This window comes from Somniosus microcephalus, chromosome 12, assembly GCF_052327205.1.
Source record: "Somniosus microcephalus isolate GS21.2 chromosome 12, FLI_Smic_1.0, whole genome shotgun sequence".
Lineage (NCBI taxonomy): Eukaryota > Metazoa > Chordata > Chondrichthyes > Squaliformes > Somniosidae > Somniosus > Somniosus microcephalus.
The window spans coordinates 115,533,523-115,558,306 of NC_140998.1; the positions used below are offsets into that span (position 1 = coordinate 115,533,523).

A 24,784-nucleotide genomic window follows, 5' to 3' on the forward strand; every position below is an offset into this window, starting at 1 on the left:
GTGAAAGGTGCTATATAAATGCAAGAAATAACAACAGAAAATGCTGGAAAAACTCAGCAGGCCAGGCAACATCTGTGGAGAGAGAAATAGAGTCAACATTTCGGGTCGAAACCCTTCTACAGAACTGAGAGAAAAGGCAGGAAATGAAACAAAAGGCAGTTTAGGGGCTGGGAAATGGGGGAGGGGATGAAAGAAGAGACATTAAGAGATATTCTAGGTGTGACGAGATAGTACAGGAAACTTTCTGGTATCCGGCACTGACGGGACCGAGCTGGTGCCGGTCGATCAACACTGCCAGAGAAACCAGCGCTAATGTTAAAACATACGGAGCTTCTGAGCTCCGTATCTAGCAACAAACCCTGTTGCTTAGCAACAGCTTCAAAACAGTCGGCGCAGCTTGCAAGCATCTCTGTAGCTAAGCAACAGCTTCAGCTAGACGCTTGCAGAGCCAGGAATGGAGAAAAAAAAGCAACGAAAAGTAAAAAAATTATCTGAACCGACTCCTGAATTTTGCCGGTGGATAGAGCATTCCGGAGATTTAACCTCCATTTAAACGAAAGTTTCCTGTAATAGGATAGGTAAAGAAACAAACAATGGCTCTAGATGAAGTGTGAAATGCGCTGGCAGAGTGAGAGACAGCTGCCATGTGGGAGAGAGAAAAAAAAAGGAAAAGTCACAAACCAAAAGTGTGGATAAAAAATTTAAAAATATAATAGGGGCCGAGGTTATGATCTGAAGTTGTTGAATTCGATATTGAGTCCGGAAGGCTGTAAAGTGCCTAATCGGAAGATGAGGTGCTGTTCCTTGAGTTTATGGTGAGCTTCCGTGGAACAATACAAGAGGCAGCAGACGGTGAGGTCTGAGTGGGAATGGAACGGTGAATTGAAATGACAGGCGACCGGAAGCTCGGGGTCATCCTTACGGACTGAATGGAGGTGTTCCGCAAAGCGGTCACCCAATCTGTGTTTGGTCTCCCCAATGTAGAGGAGACCACATTGTGAGCAGCGAATACAGTATGCTAGATTGCAAGAAGTACAAGTAAATCACTGTTTCACCTGGAAGGGGTGTTTGGGGCCCTGGACAGTGGGAAGGGGGGAGGTATATGGGCAGGTGTTACATCTCCTGTGCTTGCACGGGAAGGTGCCGGGTGAAGGGGAAGGGCTGCTGGGGGTGATAGAGAAGTGGACTAGGGTGTCTCGGAGGGAGCGGTCCCTACGACTTCCCTTCCTCGACTTCTCTGTCTCCATCTCTGGGGATAGGTTATTGACCAACATTCACTACAAGCCCACTGACTCTCACAGCTACTTGGACTACACTTCCTCCCACCCCGCCTCCTGTAAGGACTCTTCCATTCTCCCAGTTTCTCTGTCTCCGCCGCATCTGCTCCAATGATGCCACCTTCCACACCAGTGCTTCCGACGTCTTCCTTTTTGCTCAACCGAGGATTCCCCTCTACCGTGGTTGATACGGCTCTCGACCGGGTCCGTTCTATCTCCCGCACTTCAGCCCTCACCTCTGTCCCTCCCTCCTGGAACCAAGGTAGGGTTCCTCTTGTCCTCACCTTTCACCCCACCAGCCTCCACATTCAACGGATCATCCCACCATCAAACACATCTTCCCCTCCCCTCCCAGCATTCCATAGGGACCACTCCCTCCGAGACACCCTCATCCACTCTATCACCCCCAACACCCCTTCCTTCGCCCGACACCTTCCCGTGCAAGCGCAGGAGATGCAACACCTGCCCATATACCTCCCCCCTTCCCACTGTCCAGGGCCCCAAACACCCCTTCCAGGTGAAACAGCGATTTACTTGTGCTTCTTGCAATCTAGTATACTGTATTCGCTGCTCACGATGTGGTCTCCTCTACATTGGGGAGACCAAACACAGATTGGGTGACCGCTTTGCGGAACACCTCCGTTCAGTCCGTAAGGATGACCCCGAGCTTCCGGTCTCCTGTCATTTCAATTCACTGTTCCATTCCCACTCAGACCTCACCGTCTGCGGCCTCTTGCATTGTTCCACGGAAGCTCACCGTAAACTCGAGGAACAGCACCTCATCTTCCGATTAGGCACTTTACAGCCTTCAATATCGAGTTCAACAACTTCAGATCATAACCTCTGCCTATTTTTATATTTTTTATCCACACTTTTGGTTTGTGACTTTTCCCTTTTTTTTTCTCTCTCCCACACATGGCAGCTGTCTCTCACTCTGCCAGCGCATTTCACACTTCATCTAGAGCCATTGTTTGTTTCTTTACCTGTCCTATTACTATCTCGTCTCACCTTGAATATCTCTTAATGTCTCTTCTTTCATCCCCTCCCCCATTTCCCAGCCCCCAAACTGCCTTTTGTTTCATTTCCTGCCTTTTCTCTCAGTTCTGTAGAAGGGTTTCGACCCGAAATGTTGACTCTATTTCTCTCTCCACGGATGTTGCCTGGCCTGCTGAGTTTTTCCAGCATTTTCTGTTGTTATTTCGGATTTCCAGCATCCGCAGTATTTTGCTATCGTATATAAATGCAAGTCTTTATCTATATAGGCTTCTGAAACAACTAATATGAATAGGTGGCACGGGCTTAAGGCAGGCACTGCACAATGCCATAATCAAAATCTTTCTTACAAATGGAATAAACTGGGTCTCGCAATGTTTTCCATTTTGTATTTTGTTCATGCAATGTATATGGGATTCATAATATTTTTTTCAAAACATAATTTAAGTTTTATCATCTCATTGCTCAAGATTTTTATAGGCACGTTAGTGCTCCCTGTAAATCACATAAGCTGCCTCTCGACTCTCTCCAGCCATATTGGCAGCTATTTTAAAAATCCCCAATTGAATTAAGGAATAAGCTGTGTTGAGGCTGTATTGGCCCAAATCTTTATTTCTTTCACCACAGAGATAAGGATGCACATTTAATTCTATAACCCAATAAAAGACAAAGGTTTTTTTCAAATTTGCTATTAGTCAACTATGAAAATAAAAGTTGCCTTAGGCTTCATCTCCATGTAGTAGGCTTAAATGTAGGCATCACTGCTCTAAAACACCAGAATACTGTCAAATCATATCTGTAATGGGCAGAAAGAAATAGTTCTGATTTTGCTTAGCATACGTATATATATTTTCCGTATCATACATGTTTGTATATTTTTCCATATCATACGTGTTTGCAATTAGTTTATCACAACCAAAATAACTTAAAACATTCACAAACTTGTTTCCTCAATATATTCTTACGATACCAGTGAAAATGTCAATTAAAAATGACAAAATTAAAGAAAGACTTCCTACTCATTGTATGTATATATTCACACAAATGTAACAATGTCATTGCTCAAAACAGTATCCACCTTTCTTTTGGTTACAGTTTTTGGCATGAAATATAAATAAAATATAATTGTATTGGATAATATCTAATATCCTGCAGATAGTTAAATAATTTCAAAGCATACTAAGCAATCAGCTGCTGCTTTGACTCATATTGCCCTTGATGACCATTATATATATCCAATAAATACCCGCATCAAACTAACTGGTAACATTAGAGCTTTGTTGCCCACACAGAACATATACTTACTTTCACCACAATGATTTAATTCTGTTTTCATACAACAGCAAGACTTTTACGTGAAATAACATGAAGAACATTTGCAGCAGTGTCATTTCAAAGGCCAATTTTAAGGAAAAAACGCACATTGAAACAGGATGTCCTTGACGCAGAATGGCCGCTTCAGCTCACCGCTCTCTTACCCAGGAGACAGTCCGCTTCTGTTGTCCTCCACAGTTCGTAGCACAGGAAAGAATGCACCACACTTTCTCTGTGCTGTGTCAGGTCTAATCCAGGGTTATGTTTCCATAAAATGTGTAGAACGATTAGATAATAACTACTTAAAATAACCTGAGTATTGTTATATAGCCCATTTATAATGGCTTTGCAATGTCAGAGGTCTCACACACTTCAAGGCTCCCCTTATTTCAGTTCCCAATAAGCCTGTTCGGATACTGAGCCCTCATACAAAGAATACAATTCAGTTACTATGTCAGTGTTTTCAAAATTCTGCGCAATAAATGATAAAAACAAAAGATTAAAGAGACCTGTAAGAATGAACAGAAATGAATTTGATATAGCTGGTAATGTGTTATTAAAGTCATTCAAAAGGTATTTAATACCCTCGTCATCCTGTACTAGGTCTATTTGCATTGTTATGTAAGTAGTCAGTGCCACAATATACTAGGCACTTGCAATGCTATTATGCAATGAACTAGCCCTACTTAAAACTCTGAGCAAATGTGTTCTAGTGCATACAGAAACTGTGATTTAAGTTACCTCTTGTTTTGTTTCTTCTGACTGGAAATACTCGCAGGAAGTGGCACATGTTCAAAAAGAGATAAATAAATGTATCTACTTTATAGTGGCTGTAGTTATACTGCCGATGGTAAAAAGAGAAATTGGCAGAAGGCCAGCTCTTGGACGTGGCCTCATTTATATATCTTCATATAATAATAATCATGGATGGACAGAGGCAGAAACCCTCATCTCATTTAAAAAGTACTTGGATATGCACTTGAAGTGCTATAACCTACAAGGCTACGGACCAAGAGCTGGAAAGTGGGATTAAGCTGGACAGCTCTTTTTCAGACTGCGCATACACGATGGGCTGAGTGGCCTCCTTCTGTGCCGTAAACTTCTATGATTCTAGGACCGTGCTATGCCTTACTTTTTGGGCCAGTCTGATTATAATAACATTGGTCCCAACTGGGGTAGAAGAAATATTTTTTCAATCTGTATTTTTTTTTTTTTTTATAAAAGTGTTCTGCTTCAGTGACAGTTTTCAGACTTCTGCTTATTTACTATTTATATACAGCAGATAAATGCGTTTTATTTCATTATGACCAGACTGTGACATTAGCCCCATTGTTTCCTTTACACATTTGTTTACTAATGTCTTTTGGCATTTTAATGTTATTGTCCAGCTAATCCTAGGTTGGTGCTGAGGTAATTTATAATTTAATCAGCCTGCATTTTTGTCTCAAAGTTGGAGGGGTATCAGGCTTGTTGTTGCTGTTTTTCAGGTGCATTTCTATATATTCTGTATTAGCATTTGACTATAGAAAAAGTAAATGCGTTGGATGAACTTACTATATAAAAAAAGTCTGCATTGTTAAATATGGTATAACCAAGAACTATGTAAGCACACATAATAAAATCCAGTCACATTAGTTATTACTAATGCACTTAGTCTCATGTCCAGAGAGTAATAATCTTGCATAGGTCAATATGTTGCCAATGATGACTCTGGTTTTCTGACATCATGCAACTATTAACTATTAATGGATTTACATCACTAGATGTGTACTTCAATTACGGACAAGTAGATTTATCCCCAGGGCGTGATAAAAACAGATAGTGAGAACAGATTTTTTTGTAATCGTGAAAAAAGTAGTGCAAGCATGAAATGGGGAAATGCTGTGGAAAAGTCCAGTCTTGACCACCTGGGCCTACCAGTTGACGGTTCCACATATGCACAAGTTCCACTAATTCCTAAGAAAACAGAAATAAAAAAGTACATATGTGGAAAACAAGCACCGTTTAAAAAACATTGTTCTCAGGATGTTGGCATCGCTGGTAAGACTGTATTTGTCATCAATAATTGGTGTGCTAGGCCATTTCAGATGACAGTAAAAGTCAATCAGAGTCACTTGTAGATTAGACTGGATAGGAGTGGCAAGTTCCCTTCTCTAAAGTATGTTAATGAATCAGTTGGGCTTTTATGACAAAATGGCAGTTTTCATGGTCATATTTTCTGGTGCTAGCTCATAAATTACCAATTTATTGGATTCAATTTGACATACCTCTGGGTTGCTAGTTCAGTATCATAACCTCTACCTTTGTTAATGGTGACAGTGAACTTCAGCCATTCTCTTATTGCTTCAAAGAACCATCATATGGGTATTTCACACTCAAAAAAATCATCTATAATTCATCTTCATCAGTGAGATATCTTCAGTTACCTCGGAAATCTCAAGTTGCTCAACCTGTGCAGTAACTTGTGTGGATTTATTGCACAACATATAAAGCCAGTGAAAATGAATCTCTTTTCTAACAGGTTCTAAAGCATGCTTCATAACACTTTCAAGTCCAAGATCAAAATGACTCACCAGGGAGAGTGAGCTTTAATAGGCAAGTGCCTTTCTATTTTTGTACAAATGCTGAATTAAGTAGAAAACAAAAGGTTGTTCATAACATTTTTCTGTTTGTGTGCTGCTGAGCTACATGCTTCATGCATCAATCTCAGAATTGGCTCTCTAATGGCTCAGAGAATTCATCCAGTGAGTAGCTGAGGTACACAAACCAGGAATGTCCCATATTCGATCCCTGGACTGAGCTGAGTTGGCTAATCTTGGCTGGGATAGTGGTAGAAATGCTGCAATGGCTTCAGGGTCATGGAGAGGTGTCAGCCAGGGTTTCCAGCCCTCATGGCTATCTGGCAACCTCTACAGGGAGAGAGAGCGTGCACATATCTGACATTGGTGAAGGTGGGGTCAGGCTTGGCTATGACACCTCCTGTTGGCACACACTGTCAAGGCTCACACATGAAGAATGACCACTGGGACATGGTGTGCAATGCCTGAGAAAACATGCTCCAACAAGATGTCAAATCTTTTACAAGGAGAAAGTGAGGGGGGGCGGGGGAGAACGGGAAATCAAGACTTAAGTACTAAACAATTGCACTGCCAGTAAATATGAGGACTCAGTTTCTGTTCATCGGTGGTACAATAAAAATGGAAATTTCTATAAAGATGAGAAAAGATTTAACAATTGTTTTAAAATTAAAATGACTTCATATTTTTGTACATCATAACTTTAACAACAGAATTCAGGCACCATTATAGTTTATGCTATCTGCACAGATTATAAAAACTGATTGGTCTATAAAGTCAGCCAAGGGAAAGTCAAAGTTAACAGTAAAGCCAGTAAATGTGCAACACCTTTTTTCCCATTGCTTTTATCAGTTGCCAATAAATGTAATAGTAAACTTGGCCATGAACTAGAAGTCCTTTGTTACTATGTAGACAGAAGTGTTGACCGAAGTGTTGTTTGAAGTTCTTTCTGTTGCATGCTGTTGGATCTGCTACTATAATGAAGTTCTTTCTGTTGCATGCTGTTGGATCTGCTACTATAATGAAGTTCTTTCTGTTGCATGCTGTTGGATCTGCTACTATAAACACAGGTGAAGTTCTGCTTTTGTTTTCCTTTGTTTAAAAAAAAAGGGGAGGAAATGGATTTACAGTAGCTGGTAAGCCATCATTCTCCATCCTGTCTTTAGTCCTTAGCTGCTCAGCCAACAAGCAACGTGCAGAATTTCAAGGCCAGGCAAATCTGCTGCAGGCACCAAAATCAGAAGAGGGACTTTTGAGCCCAGTAAGTCTTCTAGGGATCTCTCCAAATCTAAAAATAACAAGAGTGTTAAAAACGTGCTTTCTAATAACTTAATTACACAGAAGTTTAGAAATCATTATTTAAATAACGGGCACCATTCTAAAAATATGTATTGTAAAAGAAAGGACATGTATGATATAAATAATAAATCACATTTTCTTAAAATACTATTTCTGATAGTGTTAAATTTCTACATGGTGAGAAAGAATTTAATAGAACGTGAAAGCTCTTTGTCTCAGCTGCCTTCACAAAAAAAATCTATATTGTCTGGAAAGCTGCGCCGCACTTTGTTTGCAGCATATGGCAAGCTGGGTTTCACAAACCTCACATCAAACATCTGAACTACCCAAGGACTACCCCTCCGAGTATAAATTCCATACATGGCTTGTGCTGTGAAGAGGGGTCCCACTGGGGATTGGATTCCTGGTACTAGGGTAAGAAGTGTTGTCCCTAAAGATGTGCCCTATGGTCAGTGGAGCACTTAACCCATTGACCAGGCCCTATATGATTATTCAGAAGTTATTGATGTCTCTTGGTCCCTAGCAGATTGTGGAATATTCACATCTCCTTACTGTCAAAGCATATGGCCACTAATTGGATGCATTAGAAAGACAGTAGCTTTGGCTTCATTGATGCCAAACTAAGGACCTACGGTGAATGACCCAAGACTGATTGTTTTTAATGCATGGTTTGCTTTCTGCTGAGTGATCATTAATTAGTTCCTACTTTTTCTGAAGAGTTTGATTAAAAGCATATACAACCAGGGCTTTTCTAGAAAATGTGTTTTTGAGCACTAAAATAATAAACAGTGACCAGAACACAATACTTTTACACATACAATATATAATTCTTTAAACAGTGAAATCTAAATGCAGAGAAATGGCTGAGGTTGCTCCATTTGCAATGCAAAAACTGTCCTGTAAACAGAGCTGTGAGAATACGGTTTTAATATTAATTCTTTTGCACTCTTGGGACTATCTGATCTTTTATAATGTATGAATCATAGCAACCTATTGCTATTAGATCAAGGTATAATTGTTCACTATGGCTCGTTAAAGGGCTGCATATATAGTACAATGCGACCTGTTAATTCTTATTTGACGTAAGAAAAAGGTGATCTTAAGGAAACTCTATTTTTGCTGTAATAATGAAAAATAATTAACAGTACTTTCTAGCTGCCTTTAGAAAGTACTGAAGTATGGTAAATATTAGACTGTACAAAGTGTGCTAACAATATCAAATATCATTGCTCTGCTACAATATTACAGAACCAAAAAATAAACTCACTTCTGAATAGGATTTTAATGACTCGAATTTTCTTATCCATAATTTGCGCAAACTTGTTACTTGCTTGCAGCAAATACTACTATATGTGCGCTTGGTTCAAATGCAAACTGGTTTCATGCCGAGTTTGGCAGAAGGAACCCAGTTCCGAAGAAAAAAGGCTTTTTCCAACTGTAAATGACGATGATATTTAGTTAGTCCTTCTGACCAAAAATACCACCTCAGTTGTGGTGAACTTGAGTGGCTAATGGGAATAAGGAGACCCAAGGTGAGGAATGTAAAGTTCAGAACTTCAACATGATTCAGGTTAGATCTTGAATCCCAGAAACATTTGCTGGAGTTACCTAGTGACAAAAATATTGAAGCTGAACTCTAAATGTTGGGACTTTCACAGTCATAAAGTAAAGTTTTGTCAGAACGGCCTGGCCGGGCAGGGGGACTTACTTTGTCACTGTATACTTGAGAGAGGCAAGTTTGGTTTGGTTAGCACTGACAGTTCTAAAGACCAAATATAGAGCAAAACTTCAATTGAAGAATAACCTTAGGGTGGTGGTGTCTAAAGTAATTGGATAAATCAGTTTGTTACACTCCAAAAAATAAGCTCATCTTTCACAATAGGTAACTTATTCTTCCCTTATTTGTCATTGCACAGCTGGTATCAATGTGTGTTCACTAAGAAGATGCTGCATGGAAGCCTTCATTTTGCTCATCATATGACGACTGGCCAGAGGGCACATTTGGAATTTTGCCTTCTACTGTGGATTTGCGGCTAATTAATTAACTAAAACTAGCAGAATAATACAAATCTTTTGGGGGCTGAATGCTTAAATTATTAAACTTTCAATTATGCACTTGTCTCCATGGGGTATTTAAAAAAAAAAAATTATAAATGTAATTAAGTTTTGCTTCTTGGCAGCGATGATTTATGCAGGTTATTTTAAAAGGTCTTTTTTTGTTTTTATTCCATAATGGTGTATAATATATTATTACGTATGCCAGTGTTCGCGTGTTATAATGATGGGCCCATCCGTTTAAGAACTATTGTATCCAATGGGTACACAATGGGATTCTGTCGATGCCATGGCTAGAAACAGAAAAGTATTCTCTTTCTTTAGGTTAGACTAGATCAGAAAATAGAAATAAAAGTGGCAGAGACCTAACTCGGATAAAGGCAATGCAGCACATCGTGATGTCACAGGAGACACAAAGCCCTCTCAAAGCAGCAAAAAATGCACTGATTCGGTCAGTATTGTGACTGAAGAAGCTCAAGTGGTTTGTTAGGTTAGGAAAGCCTCCTATTCATCTTGGCACTGAGATTACTAAGGGAACGCGGGATGTTCTCAGTGCACAGATGAAGATATCAATTACCGTTAAATAGTCAATATGTTCAGCTACACCCATATCTGGGATTAGAACCATTGTGGAAATGATGACTCGTGTTGTTCCCTCATGGTTGAACAGTGTAGCCATGGTATAAAACGAATTTCATTGTGAATGGGGATCACATGGCCACACCAATAGGCGTGCAGCATTACCGCTGAGCCCCTGGATCAACTTTCATTACTCGCCACCAAAAGTTTACTTTTGAAACTCCCAATGTAGCAAACACAGAGGATGAAAGGCCACAAGTAGCTTTATTTGTTCAAGGTGGCAAGGGAGAAATGACCAGCAATTGTCTGAACTTTGTGCTATCGCAGGCAGCATCAGTTTTAATACGATGCGACTGAATTTCAGCACTGAATAACTGATTTCTGGTGACTGAACTATGGACAACTAAAAACAAAGACACTATTTACATGTGTTTAGAGGCCTGAAACAGTTAACAATGAAACTATACATCCCAAAACGTATGGTTTGATGCCTTAACTGAAAGAGGTGCATTTTCTAGAAACTTTAACACCAGCTAAGTTTTCTCAGGCTCATCAAATGTTAAATTTGCCAGACCACACAGGATTGCATTTATTCTGGAGTATGTAATCCCAAATAACAATTCATATCGTCAGATTTTAAATGCACCAGGAGGAGGAAGCCATTATGTTCAGCCAGAGACATAGCTCAATTTCTTGTGTAAAACAATGGGAATTTTACTCAGTTAAATCCCATCTTCTCGCCTCAGACGCTAAAGCAGTAATGGGTCCAGGCAGCGGTGAAGAAAATCTGTAAACTATTGTACTAGCTTAAGCACGGCCTCAATTCCTTGCATGCCTCAGCATGACGTAGGCTGTCCGCGCACATGTACTGAATTGCCAGGACCAGGCCTATCAATGCCTGGGCCAACGTATTGCAAAACTGGAGATTCAGCACAGCAGGATGGAAACTGTGGTTGGGCCGTTAACCTCCTCCACATAAAAAACAAATCCCGACGTGAACAACGGAGATGCAGTCCAAAAGATTCCACTTTTAGCCATCTGCCTTTTACTTCGAAAGTTTTTCACCGTCTTAAATCTCTTTTAAAGTCACAACTGCACCAAAGTTGAACCCAAGCAAAGAGGACATGTGAAAGACCATTAACTATCATTTCTTTCAGAGAAAAAAGGTGCGGTTTGTCCAGTAGAATTGGTAAAACTTCAATAACTTAATAGCCAGTTACAACTGTTTGGTTAATAAGAAGAAAAAAGAGAAGTTTGAATTTACGTAGCACCATATCACATCCTCGGGACTTTCCAAGGTGCTCCACATCCAATTAATTAAGTGAAGTTATTTGTTATATAGACAAATGTAACAACCAGTTTGCATGCAGGATCCAACAAACAGCAATGAGATGAATCCTCCCCTCCCCCCTTTCCCTACCCCTGCACTTGCTTAAAAACCTGTTCCATCTCCAGTTTTTTCCAGTTCTGACAAAGGGTCATCGACCTGAAACATTAACTCTGTTTCTCTCTCCACAGATGCTGCCTGGCCAGATGAATGACCTGTTGTGGTGTTGCTTATTGGCAAGAAAGACAGAGTGAACTCCCTGTTATTCTTTGAATGGTGTCATGGGATCTTGTACATCCACTGCAGCATTGGTTTAATGTTGAAAGGTGCCACCTCTATCAGTACAGCACTGAAGCTTAGATTATGTGCTCAAACACTGGGGTGGGGCTAGAACCCATAACGTTCTGACTTAAAGGCAAAAATACTACCAGTCTGTCACAGGGACACCAATGTTAAATATTCTATCTTTCGATTAGGCACTTTACAACTTTCCGGACTCAACATTGATTTCAATAACTTCAGATCATAACCACTGCTCCCATTTTTTTTCAGACAGCAGTTGCTGGCAATGGTTCTGCTGTTGCCATTTACAGCTCCTCTAGACCCATCTTTTGTTTCTTTACTTGTCCCATTATCATCCCTTGCACCATCATCCCTTGTTATTTAATCACTTGCCTTCCATCCTATCACAGACCCTCCCTTTTGTTCTTTCCTCCTCCGCCACTTCTTTCCCTGCCTCTGTACTTGCTTAAAATCTCTAACTTCTTCCAGTTCTGTCGAAAGGTCATCGACCTGACTTGTTAACTCTGTTTCTCTCTTCACAGATGCTGCCTGACCTGCTGAATATTTCCAACATTTTGTTTTTATTGCAGATATCCAGCATTTTGCTTTAAAAAAAAATCTATTTCCTGATTTGTCAATAATTTGCCAGCACAACTATTTTAAATTTCAGTCATTCTTCTTGCAGAAACATTATCCTTAGTGCAGTCAGAATAATTACAGCTTTTTTTTTTACCATGATCCATTACCTCACACTTAATGACATTGAATGCCATCTGCCACTTTTTAGTCCATTCCCTCGTCTTATCAATATCCCTTTATGGGTTTTTTGATCTTCTAAGGAATTAACTACAGCTCCTAATTTTGTATCTTCTGCAAATTTTGACACCACTCCCTCTGAGCCAATATCCAAATCATTGATGTACACAGTGAACAAAAGTGGCCCCAAAAGTTAACCCTGTTGGACACCACTACCCACTTCTAACTGTCCTCAACTCTTATCCTGTTTTATCCTTTCTTAACCAATTCTTAATCCAGTTTGCTATCCTCCAACTAATTCCACTCCCCTTAATCTCTCCCATGTGCTACCTTGTCAAAGGCTTTCCTAAAGTCCATGTATACTACATCCACTCCACTTGCCCATTTACTCTGTCTATTACTTCCTCAAATAATTCTATGAGGTTTGTCAAGCATGATTGTCCTTTTGAAATCTGTGCTGGCTTTTCTCTTTATCTAGAGATATGGCAATTTTGTCCTTAATTAAAAATCCTAAAATTTTCCTTACCAGATGTTGAACTGAATTAACTGCATCTACCTTTTAAAAAATGGGTACCACACTGGCCTCCAACGTACATAATTGCTAGGGCTGTCTGAAATTCGTGCTCTGTTTTCCTTTAGCTTAATGAACTTAGCTAAAATTTTCCTTTTAACCCTCACAATATTGCTCATCTCACTCTCAACCACTTCAGGATTGATCTACTCTCCGCTATCCTTTTCTTTAGTAAAGCCTGATGGAAATACATATTCAATACCTCTGCCTTTTTTTTATCATTATCTATAAATTGACAATCCTCCCCTCTCAAGGGTTCCACCTCACTTTTAACAATTTTCTTTTTACTGATATCTGTAAAATACTTTACTGTTCCTTTCGATGGTTTTTGAATTTTTTTCTTCATACTCCTTCTGAGCTTTCCTTATCCCACCTTAACCTCTTTTCTTATTTTCTCATTATTCCTTTAGTTTTTTTATTTTTAGTTTTATGGTCCTTTTCTTCAATTTTAAGTGGTTTCTAACCTCTAATTAGCCATGGCATCTTGAAACTACTAGTAGTTTTTTTCTTTTTTTAATGGAATATACTTATTCTCTTTTTTAAAAAAAAGAACATTCTGCTGTTGCTCTGCAGTCCTGCGTGCCAATTTCTTCTTCCACCTTAGCTAGCTTGCTCCTCAACTTTCTAGAATCTGCCCTAATCCAATCTGGAGCTCTAGTTTTTGTACTGACTGTTCTTCCTTTGTAGTAGGATCTTAAACTTTATCATATTGTCATCACTCCTCCCAAGGCACTCACCAACATTTAGCTCATCTACTCGATCCATTTCATTATTAATAACTGGATCTAGCAATGCCTCTGCCCTTTTTCAACTTATGTGCCTCTTGAGGAAGGAGTCCTGCACACATTTTGGGAATTCCATTGCCTTTTCTCCATTTACTCCCTTTCTGTCCCAATTCATAATTAAAACTCCCAGAACAATAATTTTATGATTCCTACTCATCTCTCTAATCTAACTGCAGTTTTCCTTCTCATTATTTGGAGGTCTGTAATAAACCTTTATGAAGTAACAAGCCCTTTTACAATCTTTGAGCTTCAACCATATTGACTCTGTCTGTACCCCTTCCTTTCCTACATTAACCCTCTCTGCAGCATGTATTCCCTCTTTAACTAATATTGCCATTCCACCTCCTTTCTTATCTATTCTTTGCCTCCTGAATATATTATATCCTGATGTTTAGTTTGTCCAGTTTGCAGCCAGGTTTGTGTTTATTTTATATCCTTGGTAGTTTTTCATTGGAAGTCTGTGTACCAGTTTTGCCTGCTCATCCCTACCTGTCCAGCTGCGATTGCTGCTAGTTTATGAATATGAAATGTAAGTCAATCAGGAGTATGTGCAAGACAAAAATTTGATAATAAATAGATGCAACACCAAAGTGTGACTGACTCAGCTGTACGTGGTACATACTTCAGAAGAGAAATCAGACAGACTATTAAAAAAGAGAATCCTCAGGTGACTGGCTGGCACAGTGGATTAGCACATTGTTCTTTTACCTCTCATGGCCCACCCCCTCGACCTTGCCATCTCACGTGGCCCCTCTACACCCATGGTCTCGATCATAGACAAGGACATCGATGACCATTTTCTTCTACCTCTCACAACCTACATCCCGCTACCCCATTCCAACCACACTTCTTCCTGCAACCACCCTTGGGGAAAAAAACTCTTCCTAAAGTCACTTACAATTTACATTTCAACCTCCCAACTGCCTAGCCTTTGGTCTTCCATTCGTCACAATACTTTTGCAGCTGTCCATCTGCTCATTCCCTCACCTTGCCTTTTATGCCCTTTCCCCCCATTAAAAATTCTACTGTCTCCCATCCTGGTATGGGCCCCATCTCGACTCCCTCAAGTCTAAGGGGCACAGACCTGAGTGTATCTCTCACCGGTGTTATCCTCGGTGTCCTAGCCAATATTTATCAGTCAATCAACATCACTGAAAACAGATTATCTGGTCATTCTCACATTGCTGCTTGTCCCAAACGTCTCCATTTTAAATATCTCATCTTTATGGTTAAACCCCTTTATGGCCTCTCCTGCCCCTATTTCTGTAACTTCCTCCAGCCCTACAACCCACTCACCCAAAAAAGCTTTCTGTTCCTCCAATTCTTGCCTCGTGAACCCCCTCCCTTAGTCCCACTTTTCAGCTGTATCTTTAGCAGTCTAGGCCATAAGGTCTACAATTCCTGCCCTAAACTCCTCTGCCTCTTCACCTCCTTCTTCTTTAAGACTCTCCTTAAAACACACTTCTTTGATCAACTGTTGGTCACCGCTCCAAATATTTCCGTATTTGTTTCGATGCCCATTTTTGTCTGATTACACCGCTGTGAAGTGCCATGGAACATTTTTCTACGTTAAAGGCACCATATCAATGCAAGTTGGGCTCAAATCATGCCCAGAGATGTCAGTATTGGACAAACATCATGTGATATTTTCAGCTGCAACCAATACACTTGCGGTTTTGCCTCATGCCAAAAACATAAATTTGGATAAACTGCTGCAAGCTGCGTCTTTCACATGGGGACCATCAAGTGGCTTTAGTGTATTCTTCACTCCCTTTTCCAAGTCTTTCCCTCCTTATTTTATCTCTCATCATCTCTATTTCTCTATAGAACAAGTGGGTGTGAGATTTGTGAGATTCTTTGCTTTTTCCAAAGCTTTATTTTGGGCAAGTTTCACATTTAGAATTATCAACTGCTCCTTTTCTATGGCTCAATCTTTACCTCGCCGACAGTTAGACAACACCTGTGATTAACAATAGCTGGTTTCTAGCTGTTAGCTCATGAAAAGTGGTTTTCTTTTCTCAATGGAAAAGTCGAATAGGGTTTCAGTCTGCTTTTCCAAGTGATTTAAACGTAGCTGAAATGTGAATTTGAATTATACTAGGGTCTTCCTGACGAGCTGATATCTATAGTTATCACTGCAAACTCTTTCTTCATCATTTTAGCTAAAAGTTGTTAAAAATCTTGTTTTTTCTAAGAAAGACAGTGAACCATTTTTGAGGCCTAAAGATAATTTTATTGTATAAATTCTTGGAATGTTCATAAAAGATGAACTTTAGAGTATTTTATAAGGCAGTTTTGTTTATTTATGGGAAAGTGTTGTTCATTAAAGATAGCAAAAGCACCAAGTACTTTAAGGAAGGAATCGGTTGACAGCATGGAATGCAGTGAGGATGGGGCTCAAAGGAACGACAGATTGGCATAAGAGGCTGACTGGTGGAAATGCGGTGGGGTGGCTCACTCATGGTCTAAAAAGAGCCAAGGTCAGTTTGGGTCTCATTCTTCTGGGCCCTCTCCTCCTCCATGATGAGACCAGTCTCTGCCCCGCCCCCCCTCCAATACTGCCAGAGCCCATCCTCACCCCAATACTCTTCGAGTTCCCTCCTCAGCTCTCTTTTCATCCTGTCCAGGACATTCTCCCACTCTAAAACCCTGGGCCGCCCTTCCACGGCACCTTTCTCAATGCTCCCAAATCCCAGCGCCATCGTCAATGCTGATAGATCAGTGCCCCATGTAATACTAATTGGCATAATGCCACAGTTCTTATAAAGCCTTTGGCTCACTGTCAGCAACACCATGGGACATTAGCTAACATTATATATACAATTTAAAAAAAACAATTTATGGTGAATGCTTTAGAAAGTGTTCATCAACCAGCAAACATAATAATCTTGTGTAGTGAATTCATTGAACTAATCAATGTATTAATTCTCTTGTTTTTATACCTCGATACTTAAAAACCAAAAATAATAAAATAGCCATTACCGTTTCTGTTTATTAAATGAGTTAGCCATAATTATGCTGTGTAAGAAACCATTCCCCCCCCCAAAAATACATAACTGTACAAAACTGTACTAAAACAGTCTATTCTCAGGCACCACGTAAAAATGATAAAGATATGAGTCGTGTTTTCTACTGCTCCCAACTGAAGAAAACAAGGGAAACATGCACCCAATGATACTTTAGTTGCTGGCACAACATGGCGACGGACTGTTGGGAAAAATGTGCCACATCATTGTCGGTCAATCTAAAAATGACCGTCAGCTGCAGCAGCTTTCTACTATTACTGCAGCATTACTACTTGTAGGTGAAACAGCAATGTACGCACAGTTGAAGTATTTGTTACAGATCATTACCAAATACTTCTGTAATTTAATACTTACCTGTTGCAAAAAAATGCTCTCAAGCAGCCATCCTTTTTGTAAAACAATATGGCCATACAAAGTCAAAAAATGAAAGATTTGCAAAATTTCTACATTTCTCCAAAGGCTGTTATTAATAAACGGGACCCCGCGTGGACATTTTAAATCAAAAAGGGTACCCAAGATGGCGTCCGTGCCTCGTGGCAGAAAGCCTGTGGGATTTTAAAATGGACTCTGCAACGCAGACAGCTTGTGGATCGAAACCCAAGCTGCAGGTTTCTGTGAAGAGAGACTTTGTATTTTGGAACCAGACAGGACTCTGAATTATGCATTAGACCGAATTGGAGACAAATCTAAATTCAGTTTAGGCCTATAGTTAAGGCCATCAAGCAGTCTACATATATTATCGGAAACAGATTAACAGAGCCATCGAGGCTGGACAGGCCCATCAAGGAACTTTCATGACAATACAAGTCAATTATCGGGCCGGTAGACGTGATTACCGGCCATCTAAAAACAGTATGGATTGCTACCATTATTTAAAATAGCCCACCAAAATTAAGACAAAGAACTAACCTGATTTGGCGCGCAGATAAGGATTTTCGAAAAAGGTATAATTGAAGGCCCCCGGGTAGCAATCGGGGGTTGTTCTTCGGTGTGCTGTCCTGGTGCTGCTGCTCTCTCTGCTCTTTGGCCCCTCGCCCTCGTGGCTGCCGCTCTTTCCCCGTCCCATGCTTACCCCCTGGCCTTTGCCTGTGCCTTTCCCCACTCCATCTGGAATCGCCCCGGCACCGGGTTGGGCGGGCACGGACAATTCAGGCCAGGCGAGGCGGGATGCGCCGAGGGGAGGAGGGAAGACCACCGGAGGGAAGGCCACCTGAGGAAGACCGGCTGAAGAAGACCAAGTGAGGAGACGAACTGAGGGGAGGCTTCGAATTATCGGGCCTTCAGCCTCAGCCGACCTTCGAATATCTGCACACCAACTCAAACTGTCGGCTGGCGACGAAGAATCATCCCTGCAAGGTAAAGTACCCAGAGACTTTAACTTTGGGGTACTCGAACCTGGACAACGCCCTTGCAGTGCTCGGAGGCCACGTGACGACGGCAGGCTCCAGAGAGCACCAAGAGCGAACCCTGAACCCAACCGCTGTTTTGAGTCCAACAAACCCTTTTGATTGGTGAGCATGAAGTTCTGACCCCTCATAGCTTAACCTAGTTAGGTATAGGGGGTGGGATAAAGATAAGGGGATTGTTAAGATAGTTGTTTTCCCTCGATGTGCCGTGTGTTCCTCATTCCCTGTATAAGTATATAGTTATTCTTCTTTTGTATTTTCGCCTGTAGAAGTGTACACTAGTAGTAATTTTCCATAAGATTGTATCAGTTTTTCCTCTTCAATAAAATCTGGGTTTTTGTTTACATCCAAGCACCTGTCTACTCGAGTCTTCTCTGTACCACCGCCTTGTACCTAAGTCCGGTATCTAGAACCCAGGGGCATGGGAGCGATTCGAACCGCTCACAAAACAGTCAGAGGCATAACTGACTGGGCGTACGCGCCAAACACCACCACACGCCACCCCCTACATGTGACATCTGCATTGTTGTGGGGATGGTTCATTCCCCATGCAATCAATGAATTGATGACATTGCATCACCAATTACATAATCCTTCTATAAACGACTTTATTAACTGATGCTCAAAGCAGTCCTACCACTATCCGCTAATTGCAATGCTGTTCTTGATGCTCTATCTTATTTCCATTCACTTTACTGTGCTTCTGTGTGGCCAGAAATAGCTAAGTTTTCTCACACTTTACAATTTACATCAGATAGTTATTTTGTTGTATTTTACCTTGTGAACAATATTTCTGTCAATAAACTCAGGAGGACATCTGATTTCTGTAAAAAGCATTCAAGGTTAATTGCAGTGTAATACTGAATTTGCAGAATTACTGAATGTAATCTGAATATTAACTCTGAAATATTTAATCAATATGTTCCAGTTAATGGCTTCACGTAGTTGTTTTCTGGTACATAACTACAGAAAATGTTGAGTGAGAAAAGGTCAGTCGGTCCATCAGATACACTCCCAGATGCATGACCACCTCAATCATGGACTCCTCCCCCTTCCAAGATCTCTTACTAACCCCCGTGAATGAAAATTCTGTTAATGGGCCAGAATTTGCTGGAGCAGGGCATCACGCTCGGGCGTACCCGGTTAGTTAGACATTTTCCTGCACCTTCACCTCAAAAAGGTTTTGTGCTGTAAGTTTCTGGAGGTATGAGCTGGTAACTGCACAGCGAGGGCAGCAGGCCATCTGGGACCTTGGTGAATGATGGGAATCACAGTGCATTTCCCTAACCTATGAGATTTAAGGATGGAGAAATAAACAGAGGAAGGACTGAGAAAGAGGGTGAATTAGAGTGGATGAATTCAATGTCAAATCAATTACAGAAGGAGAAATAACGTTATTTAATAAGGTAAAGAAAAAGAAAGGCTGGATTAAGCAAGAAGGGGATAAAAAGAGATAGAAAGGAAAAGTAAGTTGTTTTTTTTTTTTAATTGACATTTTTGTAATCCCCAACAATTCACTACGTGAAGCAATGAGACTCCACATTTTAACTGTTCACTTTCTGGGCCAGAGAGGTCGATTGGCAGTCATTAACAATTATCATGCTATTAAAAAGGTACTTATGCTATTAATTACTAGACTTAATTTTCTGTAACGAGTTTAATGAGCAATTAATGTGCAAATGCAGCAATTTCATGAAACTCATGGGGAAGTTAAGGACGGGATGCCGTTTTTACGAAGCTAATGGCGGAGTGCTGCAAATCGACCAGCAACTTGTGGTGATCTGCAATTTATGGGGTATCTCTTCGTCACCACAAGTTGCTGCCCATTCAGACACCGTTATTTTTGCAGCAAATTCTGGCCCAAAGTCTTTATAAACCGCAATCCCCTTTCTTGACAGCTGTATTGCACTTAATCATTTTCTGCTGAAAAAGTGTTAAATGCGTCATCTTAAATGTAACGTTTTGCCTTTTGTTACGATGCCTGACTGGAGATCAGCAAAAGCTTCATGCAAGTGCCTTGGGTCGTTTTACTACGTTAAAGGCGCAATATAAATGTAAGCTGTTGTTGTTGATGATGACAACTCGAATAGGATTAAGCCAGCTGTGTCCAGAAAATCATATACGTAAATGGACAGGAGAATTTCCATTAAATATAACAAAAGTAGGAAATGTAATATTTGCATTTTAACATGCCCACATCACACATATGACTCCAATAAACGTGGTCAGATGGCAATTCTTCAGGCTGGTTAGTAAGTGCTGACAAGCTGTTCGACTGTGAAGATCATTACATCCGAACCCAATCCTGTCCTCCAGATACCCATTCCAAGTAGCAACCAGTATCAAATCTTGGACCTTCCTGATCCATATAGCTCACCAAAAACTGTGGAGTAGAACGTCTACGAGGGTTCTCCAAATCCCTGCCAAAACTTTGGAGGAAAATCTGCGGAAATCCTGGAGAAACAGCATAAATGGCCAAATTTCCAGGTGCACATATTTAATAAATTGTCATGGAACAAGTTTAAATTTTGGTGGCTCAAGGGATTCCAAACGTTAGGAAAAGAAATGAATAAATGTTAATGTGTGGGACAAGAATCGAATAGTTTCTACAATCTGTAGGTAAGGCATGGTTGCTACTATTTATCTGCAGGCTGTGATTTCAAAGTGTGTATTTTTTTACAAATATTTGCAAATCCAATGTGTCAAAGAAATCTAAACTAGCTCCATAACAAATTTATAAAGTACACATAGCAATTTGGATGCCTGTACTTTCTCAGAATTAAAAAAAATCAATATATACATAAAGGTACTTTATAGTAACACAATTTAGGTAAAATCCACATTATGTAAACTAAGTTTTAGCTTCACTCAATTGCTAGCACTCATGTGTGTGTGTGTATATATATATATATATATATATATACACATATATATATATAAATAAATTTCTCTGAGTCAGCAGGTTGCGAGTTCAAATCCCACTCCAGGGTTGAGCGCATAATCTAAGCTGACACTTTACTGCAGTGCGAAAGGAGTAATACATCGTCGGAGCTGTGGTCTTCAGGTTGTTACGTTAAGCTGAAGCTCTGTCTTCCTATTCTGCTGCTTCAAGGGGCAATTAAAGATCCCATGGCAATATTCAAAGAGTTCTCATGGTGTCCTGGCCAACATTCCTCCCTCAGCAAACATCGCCAAGACTGATTAATTGGTCATTCATTTAATTTGATGTTTGTGGGACCTTTGTGCGTGCAAACTAGCTGCTGTACTTGACTCCATAACAACAGTGACTACACTTCAAAACTAATTTACTGGTAATGATTTGGGACATTCAAGCACTTTTACTAAATTCAAAAACACAGCCTGCACTATGTTTTCATGGGACGGCATATATTAAGATCTGTTCAGCTTCCTGAAAAGACTTTGAACTTTGAAATAAATTGTGTAGATTTTATTTTTGACACGCCTTTTTAGAGTTAGCAAAGTATTTTAATTACTGTTTTTCTTAAATGGCTGGAATCTTGGGACATCCTGAGGGTGTGAGAAGGCGATATAAAAATATAAGCTTGTTCATTCTTCTAATGGCAATTGCGGCGTATTCTCCTTACTTAAATTAATGGTAAAAGTAACAACAAAAATGCATGCTGTTTTAAATTAATAAATTTATGGCCATTTATAGTATAAATACAATATTTAGCTGTTAAATATTATATATGACAATATAAGTTATACTGCTCAACTCATCTTGTGCTTAAAGTATGAGATAAAATCTGTATTGAACCTCTTCTGTATAAAATGCAAACTATGAGCCCCAACTTAACTCAGAGTGTATAAGACACAGTACCTGTACTTACTTTAAATTTTATAACATTTAATTTCTCCCAGCTCCTTAAGTTCATCCGTACCACTCTGATTGAGAGGAGGAACAGACAATCCGCTGTTCTGCCACCGTCACTGCGTATCAGCTCAACAGGACAGTGGCAAGTGTGCGGATCCATTTTCTGATGTTCTTCATTTCCCCTCGAGGAAGCACTGCCTGGCATATACCCCTGAAATGCCCAACTGAGATCAAGAACTAACCGCGGAAGGAACCATGGTAAAGAATTTGCCTCTTACCGCTCTGTGGCGAGGAACATCAATATACTACTGGCCTGTGCCAACAGGGCCACCCAAAGGTTTGATTTGTTTTTGATGCTGTATTTTTGACAGCTGCTTTCCATTTTCCCCTTATTACTTAGTGTACAACTGGCTTGTTTTTACTATAGTTTGGGACAATTCCCAAGGCTAAAGAATGTAGCATAATGCATGACTAATCCACAGCAGGCAATGTAAATCTTTGCAATATAAAACATATTAATTTATGGCACATATCAGTGCACTCCTAATACAGAGAAATTACAGTAATGAGATACTGCTGAATGTGTTTGTTTTTATATATGCATTACTCACTTAGTACTATGTTGCCTTAGGCAATAAAATTAGTATTCAGTATAGCGCCAGGGAAACGGTACAATGAAACAAAGACTGTTAGAGAAAATATTGATCTTTCATCAAATTTGCTCTTAAAAGGTCTACACAGGTTCTCTACCATAAGAATGCCAAGAAAGAAAACAACTGTAGGAGATGGTGTGGTGGCTGAGCGAGCTGTGGACTTCTATCTGTGATCCAGCACACCATGCTGTAGGGGATGGTGTGGTGACTGAGCGAGCGGTGGACTTCCACCTGTGGTCCAGCACACCATGCTGTAGGGGATGGTGCGGTGACTGAGCGAGCTGTGGACTTCCACCTGTGATCCAGCACACCATGCTGTAGGGGATGGTGCGGTGACTGAGCGAGCTGTGGACTTCCACCTGTGATCCAGCACACCATGCTGTAGGGGATGGTGTGGTGACTGAGCGAGCTGTGGACTTCCACCTGTGATCCAGCACACCACGCTGTAGGGGATGGTGCGGTGACTGAGCGAGCTGTGGACTTGTAGCTGTGATCCAGCACACCATGCTGTAGGGGATGGTGCGGTGGCTGAGCGGGCTGCGGACTTCCACCTGCGATCCAGCACACCACGCTGTAGGGGATGGTGTGGTGACTGAGCGAGCTGCGGACTTCCACCTGTGATCCAGCACACCATGCTGTAGGGGATGGTGTGGTGGCTGAGCAAGCTGTGGACTTCTATCTGTGATCCAGCACACCATGCTGTAGGGGATGGTGCAGTGACTGAGCGAGCTGTGGACTTCTATCTGTGATCCAGCACACCATGCTGTAGGGGATGGTGCAGTGACTGAGCGAGCTGTGGACTTCTATCTGTGATCCAGCACACCATGCTGTAGGGGATGGTGCAGTGACTGAGCGAGCGGTGGACTTCCACCTGTGATCCAGCACACCATGCTGTAGGGGATGATGTGGTGGCTGAGCGAGCTGTGGACTTCCACCTGTGATCCAGCACACCATGCTGTAGGGGATGGTGCAGTGACTGAGCGAGCTGTGGACTTCCACCTGTGATCCAGCACACCATGCTGTAGGGGATGCTGCGGTGGCTGAGCGAGCTGTGTGATGTGCCTCAATAATCCCGAGACTCGATGTTAGCGAAACAAAACAAGGCTTTTATTAACTTAGAAGATAACACGCAGTGGAGAGAGGTATCTTCCCTGGAGGTCTGCAGTACTGGCTGTGAGGCCAGACTGAGCTGGCTTACATAGAGGCCAGGTATGGGCGGAGCCCTACACACAACACATTCCATACATTCCAATACACAATACAATGGTGAGGAGAAACCTGAAACCAACCACAGTCACGGGCAATACAATGGTAAGGGGGAACCTGAAACCAACCACAGTCACAGGCAGTGATGAATGGAATATTTCATCACATTCACCCCTTCTATAGATTTAGTCTGTTCGGGGGTTTGGTAGTCCTCTGCGACCGACGTGGCTGTTGTGGTGTCGCGGGTGTCGGCTGGGTGTCCCCGGTGGCCTCCTGGGTCTCTGCCGGGGGTGCCGCCAGGGTTGTTGAAGGGGTAGTTGGTGTGGGTGCCGTTGGTCGATGTTCTTCCGGGGGTGATGAAAGAGTAGTGGGTGGGTAAGAGTTGCTGTGGTCGTTGTTGCTGCTATTGCCGTGGTTGTTGTCGTTACCGGCTGGGGCGACGTCTTTTATTGACACGGTGTCCTCCCTTCCGTCGGCGTGCCGGACATACGCGTATTGGGGGTTGGCGTGGAGTAGGTGCACTGGCTCCACGAGAGGGTCCGTCTTATGGCCCCTCACATGCCTTCGCACGAATACCGGACCCGGGGTGGAGAGCCATGACGGCATGGATACGCCTGAGGTGGATTTCCGGGGGAAGCTAAACATTCGTTCATGAGGCGTGGCATTAGTGGCAGTACACAATAGCGACCGTATCGAATGGAGCACATCTGAGAGGACTTCCTGCCAGCGGGAGATAGGGAGGCCCTTGGTCCTTAGAGCTAGAGTGACTGCTTTCCATACTGTCCCGTTCTCTCGCTCCACTTGACCGTTACCCCGGGGGTTGTAGCTGGTGGTACGGCTCGTG

The 24,784-nt window shown here is 41.4% G+C and overlaps 1 protein-coding gene across 4 annotated transcripts in view; it reads right to left on the bottom strand.

Annotated features, from left to right (window-relative positions):
• Positions 1-6,136: 6,136 nt before the first annotated feature.
• The window catches only part of dph6 (diphthamine biosynthesis 6), a 307,645-nt gene continuing 288,997 nt past the window's right edge, over positions 6,137-24,784 (bottom strand). For 2 of the 4 annotated variants that reach the window (XM_086003446.1, XM_086003444.1), the window contains exon 15: positions 6,137-7,448. In XM_086003446.1, the coding sequence (XP_085859572.1) occupies positions 7,330-7,448 (119 nt within the window). In that variant the 3' untranslated portion in view covers positions 6,137-7,329. Of the gene's footprint in view, positions 7,449-17,749; positions 18,190-18,817; positions 19,071-24,784 lie in introns of those variants that run through there. The other 2 variants (XR_015080288.1, XM_086003445.1) reach the window with 2 other exon arrangements.